Genomic DNA, 12,521 nt, shown 5'->3' with positions numbered 1-12,521 from the left:
GCTTGTATGTTTGAGATAAAATAATTTTGAAATATAAAGATGGAAATAACATCAGTAAAAAGTGAAACATGGTAAAAATTCTGAATTACTCCCATTATTATTATTATTATTATTATTATTATTATTATTATTATTATTATTATTAGCTAAACTACAACTATAGTTAGAAAAGTCAGATGATATAAGCTTAAGGGCTCTTAACAGGTAAAAATAGCCCAGTAAGGAAAGGAAACAAGGATATAATAAACCTACAATAGAAGTATTTAACAATTAAGATAGGAAATTTTGAGAACAGTTGCAACATTAAAATAAATTTTTCATATATAAACTATAAAAACTAAACAAAAACAAGAGAAATAAGACGGAATATTGTTCCCGAGTGTACCCTCAAGCAAGAGAACCTACCCTAAAACAGTGGAAGACTATGGTACAGAGGCTATAACACTACCCAAGACTAGAGAACAATGGTTTAATTTTGGAGTGTTCTCTTAGAAGGGCTGCTGATTTCGAAACTCCCCAGTAATTCTCTACTCTAGCAATTTGCATTTCATAGTCACTGCTTAGTAACCGACCTCTTCTTTGTTGAAATGGATAGTCGGAAAGGCAGATGGCAAAAACAGAAAATGGCCTCTCACAGGGGTCTGTGTTGGTCTCTGTGCTTTTCAACATCTCTACCAATGATCAACCACAATTTAAAGATATCCATAGATTTATATATACAGATGATATGTTCCTAGCCGTCCAGCCAGATTCATTTACTACCATAGAAAGCAAATTATCAGATGGTTTGTAAGATCTTAATAAATACTATAAGCAAAACTTCCTAAATGCTAGTCCAGACAAAAACAGGTATGTTCTTTTCATCTTAAAACCTACCGGGAAAAAAGGAAGTTGAACATATCATGGAGTGATAAGAAACTGAAGAATAGTAGCTTTGTCTCTGTTTAGTGGCTACATTATACCGAAAACTATCTTTTAGTGAGCATGTAAGGAAAGTAAAGAAGAAGGTACTTACCAGAAATAACCTCCTTAGCAAATTGGCTAATTCAAATTGGAGAACAAATCCTCAAACCATAAGTCAAACAGCTCTGGCATTCAACTACTCCACTGCAGAGGCTATGGCCCTACCGAAGACTAGAAAACAATGGTTAGATTTTGGAGTGTCCTTCTCCTAGAAGAGCTCCTTACCGTAACTGAAGAGTTTCTTCTTCCTTTACCTAGAAGAAAGTGGCCACAGAACAGTGATAGTGCTGTAACCCTTTAGGTGAAGAAGAATTGTTTGGTAATCTCAGTGTTGTCAGGTGTATGAGGACAGAGGAGAATATGTAAAGAATATGTCAGACTATTTGGTGTATGTGTAGCCAAAGGGAAAAAGAACCGTAATCAGAGAGAAGAATTCAATGTAGTACTGTCTGGCCAGCCAAAGGACCCCATAACTCTCGAGCAGTAGTATCTCTGTGGGTGGCAGGTGCTCTGGCCAACCTACTACATACCGAAGCAAAATATATCGATATCTTTTAATTCTATATAAGATTCCCCAGTTTTTTTTTAAATTTCACTCAATCCTATTATACCACAATTTATCTCTTTCAGGTCTTCTAGTTACACAGCAAGATCTTTTTTTCATAGACAGGGTCCTGACGTTGTATGTTGCAAGGTTCACTTACCAAAGGTGGCCTGTTCTAGTTCAAAGACTTTTTGCACCCCTTGCACATATCCAGTATATATATATATATATATATATATATATATATATATATATATATATATATATATATATATATATATATATATATAGTAGGTTGGCCTGGGCACCAGCCGGCCGTTGAGATACTACCGCTAGAGAGTTATGGGGTCCTTTGACTGGCCAGACAGTACTACATAGGACCCTTCTCTCTGGTTACGGTTCTTTCCCTTTGCCTACACAGACACCGAATAGTCTGGCCTATCTTTTACAGATTCTCCTCTTTCCTCATACACCTGACAACACTGTGATTAATAGACAATTCTTCTTCACCCAAGGGGTTAACTACTGCACTGTAATTGTTCAGTGGCTACTTTCCTCTTGGTAAGGGTAGAAGAGACTCTTTAGCTATGGTAAGCAGCTCTTCTAGGAGAAGGACACTCCAAAATCAAACCATTGTTCTCTATTCTTAGGTAGTGCCATAGCCTCTGTACCATGGTCTTACACTGCCTTGGGTTAGAGTTCTCTTGCTTGAGGGTACACTCTAGCACACTTTTCTATTTAGTTTCTCTTCCTCTTGTTCTGTTAAAGTTTTCATAGTTTAAATAGGAAATATTTATTTTAATAATGTTACTATTCCTAAAATATTTTTTTTTTTCCTTATTTCCTTTCCTCACTGGCCTATTTTTCCTGTTGGGGCCCCTGGGCTTATAGCATCCTGCTTTTCCAACTAGGGTTGTAGCTTAGCATATAATAATATATATATATATATATATATATATATATATATATATATATATATATATATATATATATATATATATATATATACTGTTTATATATATATATATATACATATATATATTTATATATATATATATATGTGTGTGTGTGTGTGTGTGTGTGCGTGTATGTGTTTGGTTTACTCACAAACTGCTGTTGATGTCAACGATTTTGTACGCTGATTCCTCAAACCTGAAAAAAAGACAATAGAATCACTATTATTTAGTTACCATTCAAAGCCTCTACTACTATTTAGAATATTTTAATGTTCATCGGCACATCTTTAGAATTACATATATTTCCTGGACATCAATATTTTTCTGAATTATTCTTTAGGTTACAGAATTTACCTCACTCAGGCTTTATTTCAGTGTAAAAGAGGGGATAATTCACTTCAGTAAAATAATAAAAACGATCAATAGTTATGAGCTTTTCTCCCCAGCCTCTTCTTTTGAAGTGTTACAAATGATCACTCAACTCATTGGAGATTTCTGTTTAGAAAGATTTCTTAAATGTAAAGCTAGGCCATAAAAGGGAGATCTCTCAACTGATGATTGTCCAAATGGGCCCCACTGTTGCTTTTACTTCAACGAAGAGGATTGGTAAGCTTAAGTAACTTCCATTATATCAATGGGAAATTGGCTTATGTAAGCTTTTACTGCAGTTCTTACTTTAGATCAAAAGAAGTAGAATACTGTACAGTACTGCATATCGGTTGATCAATGTATTTATACAGGATGTGGGAAGTTTAAAGACAATTTTTCAGTAAAACCCACAGTTTTGGTAGCACAGTTACCATCATTCCCCCCCCCCCTCCCCCCAAAAATATAAGATATATCTATTTTTCTGCAAATTTTAAAAACTTTTAAAACTATTTTTTCCATTTCTCAGTTACAAGTATTATTTGACTCAAGTGAACTCGCATAGGTAAGTGGAACAAAATTTGAGTTTCTATATACAAAAGATGAACTGTAGCTTTTAACAAAAATTCTTATTGGAAGTTTTGACCTTTTAGATACTTCGAGTAGGCATACTTTCCTATATATATTTTTACATATAAATGCATGATAACTTGCTTACCCTCGATGTATACGTCCCATGCCAGATTGGTTGCTGCCAAATCTGCCAGTAGTTCATTCAGGTTGAGGCTTGCGTTAAGCTTTTGTGTACCAAAAATAAGGTAAAAAGTTGGTACTATTAAATCATTCTTGAATAATAGTTGAACCTTCCCCTTCTCATAAAAGTCTATTTTGTTTCAAAATTATCAAAATGGGGATTTATCAAAGGCAAAATGACGAATTGATTGGTGGAAATTTAAATTTTTGATCATCACAGTTTTTGTTAATCAGTTAATGAAAGTCTTGTTAAATAATTTAAAAATAAATCACTGCAGAGAATGGTTTTAGGATTCCAAATTGTATAAAATAACAGAAAAAATATATAAGAAGATATTCATACATACCTGGAAACTGTACTGTACGTCAGTGGAGCTGTTCACATGAAATGTGTTTGAGAGCTTCATTGCCTGGCACTCGCTAGCCTCGATCAGTGTTTTGTCACTTTTCATCGCGGATTTTTGTACACCATTGAATTGCATACCTGCAGTAATCATTTAGAAATTATAAAGTGATATTGAGATGACCTACAGCACTTTTATCTGGTGTCAATTCAGGTATTATTTGGGGGCTATGACTGTTGGTCTTAGAGACGCCTCCCCCCCCCCCCCCCCCCCCCCCCCCGGGCTGGAGGCTGGAGACGAGCTCCGGGGAATCTGGGTGCGTTTGTTACTGCAACTCAGATTAGCATTTAGTAAAATTACAGTATTGTACTTTTAAAATATTTCTCTATTCAAATTTTGTTTTTTCCTTAGAAATAGTTCTCAGATTCTGTATTGTACTCTAATGAATGATAGTTATTTTATATGCCATTTACAGACTTCACAGTTTACCTGTAGACTCAAAGCCGTGCAAGATTTCATGGGCAATCATGTGTCCTATGCCAGCATAATTTATGTAGGCAGGTGCTCCATTATAGAAGTAAGGTGGTGACATGGCTCCATGTGGAATTACTGAAAAACAAATATTAATTCATAAGTTTCAATGTAAATAATTTTTCCTCTATATTTGTTCAGTGTTGGACTAATCATTATTGTTAACACGATGACTATTGTCATTTGAAGTTGTACTTACAGAATTTATTTAGACCTGGAGATGCAACTCCTGTTTTTTTGTAGGGGAAATTCAGGAGACTCCACCTTTTGAAAAGAATTTATGTTATTTTTTTAACTTTTAAGACATTGTTATGTTAGGAATCAAAGTAACAAAATGCACAGAAAATAAGTTCATCAAGGCATGACTTTTTATCACTAAATTATTATATACCATTTCAAAAATGAAAAAAAAAAAAACAGTTTTATCATATTTTTGACTTCAAAGTGGATATATTAATTAACCTTAAATTTCAGGACATCGTCTGACTTACAATGTTCGTTCATCAATATTTGGATTATCCAAGAGGCTGTAAAGTCTTTTTCTGTAGGTTTGCATGAGATTCATGTAGTTCGCAGTGAAGTCATTGGCTGTTATATTTATCTGTGAAGAACAAATCTCAGTTACTTTCTCTTTTAAGTATGATATTAGGATCTACTTAAGGATTTCTAAATATTTGTGGGAAAGGATCTGAAATTTTGAATACGCACAAAATTGTTATAATCTATTGCATCCAGTTGAAATAGATTAAGATGCCTAGTACACCTCTCCTTTACAAAGCTCCAGATATCACCTTATTTGGTCACTAATTAATAATTGATTAGATCTTTGACAGGCTTTCACATTGTTGATAGAAACTTACATACTTTGATTTTGGAACCCAAATACTTCATATCCTTCATTATGAAGGAGTAAAATCATGTTCGAAATATTATAGGATTATTGACTAAATTAAGATTTCAAAGTCATAAATTACAGTATCACCATTATATTGTCCTTGTTCCACTGAAGTGATCTTCTGGATCCCTCCACACCAGCAATTTCTCCAGTCAACGTGACCAACTTTTGCAAAAAATCATGGCGGGAGTCCAATTCGGAGGCTTCCACCTGAGTCCTCATAAGACCAAGTGTGAGGTCAATCATGTGCTTCATCTGCAACAGTATTAGTCAATTCAACATAGGAAATATAGATGGGGAATACTTCTGTAATCCCCTTTTCTTAAAATCAAGTCTCTTCCTTCTTTGACTCTTAAGGGGTATGGGAAATATCTAGGCAGTTAACGTATGTTAATCTTAGCTGTCAAGAAACTAATAGAAAATACCTGATCTTCGAGCATTTGCTCAGACAATTCCTTCAGGTATAGGAGTGAAACATAATCATCCATAAGTTTGGTAACTGCACTGAAACAATAATCCGGGCTTCCTGGTGGTGGACCAAGTGGGCTGATCAAATCATCATATATGTGTTCCATCCACATTAATAACACGACATTTTGCATGAGAGGTTCCTGCCTAGAATAAACGAAACATTAATAACCCAGTGTTTGTCATTTGTAGTTACTATTAGATTGTATTCATAGAACTATTTAGTTTACTAAACTGTTTGTTTACTATAATTGCACATATTCAAATGTGCAGGTATGCTGTCACAAGAATAAACCCCCAGTATGCTTGTAAAATCCTACATGCATATGAAGGAGATCTTGAAAATGTGTGACTAGAAAATGCTAAAGGTCGTGGATTAAAAACGGTGGGAAGATTATAATGCTGTATAATAAGGTTTTAAAGATATGTAGTACCATTGGATTGAAAATAGGATGAAATAACAGGTTCGGTCTTTATGAAAAGTCAGGAAAGTAGAGGATATGTGAGTATCTGGTGAAAGACAAGTTTATAAGGATAGGACATTCTGAGAGAAAAAGTTGAAAGTCTGGCAAAAAGGCTTTAGATGAAAATATAGACTAGATGGATATTCATGCAAGACGTACATGGAGAGAACTAATTAAGCAGTTCATTGATTAATGTTTTTTTTTTTGTGTGTGTGTGTGTGTTTGAAAACAAAACATTGCTTTGTATGAACATAAACCCAGACCATACTGTAATTTTTACACCAAGCAGATTTAAGGTTGCTTCTGCTTTCCTTTCACAGCATCCAGATGAATGAAGAGTATTTGTCTCCTGCCAAAGTAGCAGGGACTTGTATGCCATTTGGGGGTCATTGTTTAAGAGTCATGGTTATCTACACCTCTTCTTTAAGCATTCGTCTTGCTTGTATGTCAAGCTTTTGCTCCTCAACTATTTCTTGCTAAATCTAATGCATATCGACTTTAGTAAATGGTAGGATCTTTGACATAAAGAATCTGATAATAACATTGATTGATTCTTTGTTTAATGGCAAAGTGGATGAGAGATAAGAGTGTAAAGATTATAGGGTCTTAACATTACTTACGATTTCAGGAAATGTGTGATATTTTGATGCGCAAAGTTGAACAGATGACCATTAGTCACGGAAACAGTTAAGGATCTAGATGAGAAACCCGGATATGACATGTTTGACAGTTTGGGGAAAAGCTGTATGTAATTTGCTTCAACCTAAAAGATTTGTTATGAATTTGATAAAGATGCAATGTGCAGAGACAAAAGTTCTTAAGTTCATGAAGTAGATTTTTTGTTATAAAAATTTCACGATTTATAGAAAATTTTGAGTTAGAATGTGATGGCAAGAGACCAGCTGGTTTGGTGTTAGATTAGGTTTTAGTAGTGCATTGTAGTTCCATAGTTTGTTTTTATACTTTTATGGGTCGAATGAGAAGTCACTTAAATTGATGAAGTTCTGGATTAGGAAAACAGTCCAGTGTGGATTGCCTTTGCTACAATACCGATTGGGTAAAGAGAAGCAGAGTAGCAAATTCTTGCAAAAGAGATGAAAGTTTCGAGTAGGCGGAAGGAGAAGATTTATCAATGTTATCGAAATATAACAAAAGGGACCATGAAAATTAACGTGGATGACAAAGGGAAGAATTTTTTTTTTTTTTTTTTTTTTTTTTTTTTTTACAAATACTCAGGAGTAAATATAATAATTAAAGTTTATATTAGAAAAGTTTGTTACAGAGTGGTGAAGCAAGAATGGAATCAGGGTATGCACAAAATTTTTGGAATTGTTTTCATAACATGATTTGGCTAACAAATAGAAAAAAGGCAAAGAAATGCCGGGGCATGTAGTAGAGGTGGTAAAAAAAGGTTAGTGTTGGGCAGAGATGAACCAAAGCTTTGGAAGGGGTTCAATCATGAGTTAAGAATGGATGATTATAATTTAGTTTAAAGAAGATATAATACTGAAGTGTTTGGGGAACGTAGAAAAGATTAGCCTGGAACTGCTTAATTAATTAAATGGAAGACTTTGATGGCATAGGTAGAGAAAAGGGGTAATGACATATTTCTAATGAGCTATCTATTATGTGAAAGTTGTATGAATCAGGGATTAATCACAACTCAAAAATTGCGATAGAGAAACGTCTCTGGAGGAAATATGTATACGCTATATTAATGAGTTTTTGACATTTCAGAAAATATATGTATGCACAATTCTTTTGTCGTGAAATGGCAGTTTAGTAAACTAAATTAATAAAAATTAGGGGTTTAAAAATCTAACTAAGCGTTCTGTTCCATTTGCAGAACAGTAGTAAAGAACGAACATATCATCAAATGATATATATATATATATATATATATATATATATATATATATATATATATATATATATATACAGTATGTATATATATATATATATATATATATATATATATATATATATATATATATATATATATATATATATATATATTATAATTTATGCATTTACTAAAATATTAATGTATTCATAGAAACAACATCTTGCTTTTCCAACTAAGGTTGTAGCTTAGCAAGTAATAATTATAATATATTTTCTTCATTTATAGCCACTTGGCCATACTTACCCATCGTAAATGTCATAAATAATCCCAAACAGCTTCGCCAATACATCCTTGAAATATACTTGTATTTTTAAATCTTGTGGATTGCTTATTGGTTGTCCCAGTAGAGTTTCAATTACATCTTTCATTTTGAACTGAAATATAGATGAAAACATTTGGAAGTCTTAGTATTTTGTGTCACTACTATTATTTATATATCTATGAAAACACATAAGACTCAACTTACATGTGTTTTTGGTAATGTCAATGCTAAAGTAGGTCAAAAGAATAGGAGGAGAATCAGCAGTATGTAAATTTGTAGTAGGCTCAAGAAATGACAGAGGAGAAATGCTAGTATAATTTTCTGAAAGAAAATTTTAAAATCATTAACACCTTTTTTTGTAAAAATTGCCTCAGGAAATGGACACGGTGAAGTACAATAAACAGAAAATAAGAGCTATGTTATTCTCTGCAAAAAAATTGATTTAGTCAAAGATGTAACAGTGTTAAACAAGTTAAAGTTAAACGATCATAAGATGGTGAGAAGCAAAATTTGTCTAAATCTAAGAAAGTAAGAGAAAAGCTAATTTTAAGAAAGAAAATGAACACTCCTGTACTAAAAGAAAAATCTGATGAGTTTTGCAATACAAAATAGGTATTCCCAGCTACAAGATTAAATGGAAGCAAGTAAAGAAGAAATGAACAGTAATATAACAAAATTGGTAATATAATCAGTACAAGAGATAGATGGAAAAGTTCCTGAACAAGGTCAAGGCAAACCATGAAAAACACCAAAAACCTAATAAAGAAAAGATTGGAAATCAGGGTAAAATCTAAGAGAGATGAAATAGAATTAGCAGAACTCTCCAAAACAATAAACAAACTAAAAACCCGAGACATCCGTAAACACAATCAAATCAAAACTGGAAATACTAGAGAAATGAAGAAGCATTAAATTGATAAAAAGTCTATTTTCAACTGGGCGATAAAATGAAAATACAATAAAATACTATAAAAACTTCAAAACAAACATGAGGAAGAGAAATAAGATAGAACAGCGTGCCGGAGTGTACCTTCAAGCAAGAGAACTCTAATCCAAGACAGTGGAAGGCCATGTTACAGAGGCTATGGCACTACCAAAAACTAGAGAACAATGGTTTGGTTTTGGAGTGTCCTTCTCCTAGAAGAGCTGCTTACCATAGTGAAAGAGTCTTTTCTACCCTTACCAAGAAGAAAATAGCCGCTAAACAACGACATGGCAGTAGTTAACCCTTTGTGCAAAGAAAAATGTTTGGTATTCACAGTGTTGTCAGGTGTGTGAGGACAGAGGAAAATGGTGAAAGAATATGCCAGACTTTTCGCTGTATGTGTAGGCAAAGACAAAATGAGCCGTAACCAGAGAGAGGGATTCAATGTAGTGCTGTTTGGTTAGTTAGAGGACCCAATAAGTCTCTAGCGATAGTATCTCATGTAATAAACCAGCTAAGGGAAAATCAACAGAGTACGACAAATCACTATGCATGACATAGGCCTATGAGAAGTTTTTCATTCTGTCAAAACTTCAGTTGTAATTAAAGCCCCTCAAAGACAAGGAGTGGATGAATTTTATATTAAAAGACTTGATGATATCTATACTGGAGGTACAACAATCCTAATAATACATATTATTAGAAAATTCCAATTGAGAGAGCAGTTAGACAGGGAGACCCCATCTCTCTTAGATTATTCAAGTTTTTAAAAATTAAGATTGGGAAAAATGTGTGAATCAAAATTAATAGGGAATATCTTAGCATTAGATTTGCAGATGACATAGTTCTATTTAGTTAATCATGGGAAGAATTTCTAAAGATGATAGAAGTTTTGAATAGACAATCCAGAATAGTAGTTCTGAAAATGAATATAGGTAAAACTAAATAATGTTTATTGAAAATGCATAGACAACAAATAAGAGTTATGGACGAACCTCTAGAGATTGGTAATGAATATACGTATTTAGGACAGAGTAAGTGTTTTTCTAGGCCAAAGACCAAAATTCGAATAAGGATAAGCATGGGTAAACATAATGAGATTATGAAAAGTAAAATGCAACTTTTTCTAAAGAAGAAAAGTATTCAATGAGATGAGTCTACCAGTATTAACTTATGCATCAGAAACTTGGAGCCTTACTAAAGCCTTAGAACATAAGATAGTTACAACTCAGAGTTATGGAAAGAGTAATTATGGGAAACACAATAAGATAGAGAAAAAGAGCTACATGTATATGAGAGCAAACTAAAGTAGAGGATATTCTGACAACAAGTAATAGAAAAAATGGACATGGGCAGGACATATAAGGAGAATGGTAGATAATACAGGACATTAAGAATAACAGAATGGGTCCCAAGACATCCTGAAAGAAGCAGAGGAAGGAAGAAAAGACGGCGGATTGACGAGCTAAGAAAATTTCCGGGTGTAGACCAGCTTAGAAAGATTATAAACGAATGTGAGTGGAAGGACATGTCTGAGACCTTTGTACAGCAGTAGACTAGTCCCTTGTTATTTTTATCATACTGGACAGTATCATTTTATTTTTACAGCAATATTCAATATGAAGTATTTGTATTTTTCTTTATACTGGAATGTTTTGTGCAGAAAACCACAACAAAAGGCAGATACATTTATGTATATGACAGAGAGAGAGAGAGAGAGAGAGTATAGATATACTGCCAGGATAGGATAGCGTGTTAATGTACTTTACTACATCATATTATCAGTATGGCACAGTACAGTATTGCATTATACATTTAAAGCATATTTAAAGTAATTAATGGAATATTTACATGTATTGGTAAAAGAGCATCTGTAGATATAAGGGTCTCCTATTGTCCGTTGAATTCCTTAGCCACAGGAGGGGCACAAATGCAATAACCGCATATAAAGGCCAACTGTATGTATTATATATATATATATATATATATATATATATATATATATATATATATATATATATATATATATATATATATATAATATATATATATATATATGTATATATATATATATATATGTATATATATACATTATATATATATATATATATATATATATATATATATATATTAATTTATATGCATACATATGCACACATATTATATATATAAATATATATATATATATATATATATATATTTATATATATTATATATATATATTAATTTATATGCATATATATGCACACATACTGTATTTTTGTGCATATATATATATATATATATATATATATATATATATATATATATATATATATATATATATATATATATTCATACATGCACACATACTGTTTTTTATGTGTTTTTATAAATATTATATATATATATATATATATATACATATATATATATATATATATATATATATATATATATATATATATATATATATATATATATATATATATATACGTTTGTGTGTGTGTAAGAGAAAGTGAGTTACTAATTTTGCACAGGTGGGAGGGGTATGAAGGTCTAGTGATGTTACCTAAAATTGAAGTACTTCAAAGCTATACAGTAGTGATAAAACAAAGAGGATTCTGGGACGTGTACCAACCGTTTTTCACACAATTGTACATAATTCCTTTTGTATATATTATGCTTGTATCTTTGCTCTTCCCTCGCACTAAAACAAACATGAAAATTCATGTCTGGTTTTCCTCTGTAACATTGTCTGTCTTGTGAACATTTTATGTCCTGTTGCCTTGAGGTTTTGTATATAAAGGAGAATGTTCTATAATAATATAACTCAGTTGATTGCTTCCTGCCTTTGGGTCACAACCTTCCCCCTGCTTCGTCACATTGGTGACCCCGGAGTGACACGCTCCTCCCGCCTCCCCCCCCTCCACCTCTCACCGTTACTATGACGCCGTCAACGCATACCTTCCGCAGCAGTACTCGCCGTCGCCAGCCGTCCGTATAGCAACGCCTTTTCAGCTCTCTCAACAACCGTTGGGGGACCAAAGGGCTTCGCTCACCCTCGGGAAAATGACCAGTATCACTCGCTTGCAACCTGCCGCAGACAGCTCTCCTCGTGAGGTGAACCTACTTCGTGCCCTTATGGACAGCCACTTCATGAAC

At 33.0% G+C, this 12,521-nt stretch overlaps 1 protein-coding gene across 1 annotated transcript in view; it reads right to left on the bottom strand.

The window, feature by feature from the left end:
- LOC137621522 (membrane metallo-endopeptidase-like 1) overlaps positions 1-12,521 on the bottom strand; it is a 52,470-nt gene that overhangs the window by 6,364 nt on the left and 33,585 nt on the right. The window contains exons 10-18 of the mRNA XM_068351878.1: positions 8,434-8,564; positions 5,778-5,967; positions 5,440-5,607; positions 4,949-5,058; positions 4,657-4,721; positions 4,416-4,535; positions 3,930-4,066; positions 3,548-3,626; positions 2,615-2,659 (exon numbers count right to left, since the gene is read on the bottom strand). Coding sequence (XP_068207979.1) covers positions 2,615-2,659; positions 3,548-3,626; positions 3,930-4,066; positions 4,416-4,535; positions 4,657-4,721; positions 4,949-5,058; positions 5,440-5,607; positions 5,778-5,967; positions 8,434-8,564 — 1,045 coding nt within the window. The remainder of the gene's footprint in view (positions 1-2,614; positions 2,660-3,547; positions 3,627-3,929; positions 4,067-4,415; positions 4,536-4,656; positions 4,722-4,948; positions 5,059-5,439; positions 5,608-5,777; positions 5,968-8,433; positions 8,565-12,521) is intronic.

The sequence above is a fragment of the Palaemon carinicauda genome, chromosome 28 (assembly GCF_036898095.1).
Source record: "Palaemon carinicauda isolate YSFRI2023 chromosome 28, ASM3689809v2, whole genome shotgun sequence".
NCBI classification, from domain to species: domain Eukaryota; kingdom Metazoa; phylum Arthropoda; class Malacostraca; order Decapoda; family Palaemonidae; genus Palaemon; species Palaemon carinicauda.
The sequence above is the reverse complement of the archived record's forward strand: the minus strand, read 5'-3'. Positions and strand labels throughout refer to the sequence as shown.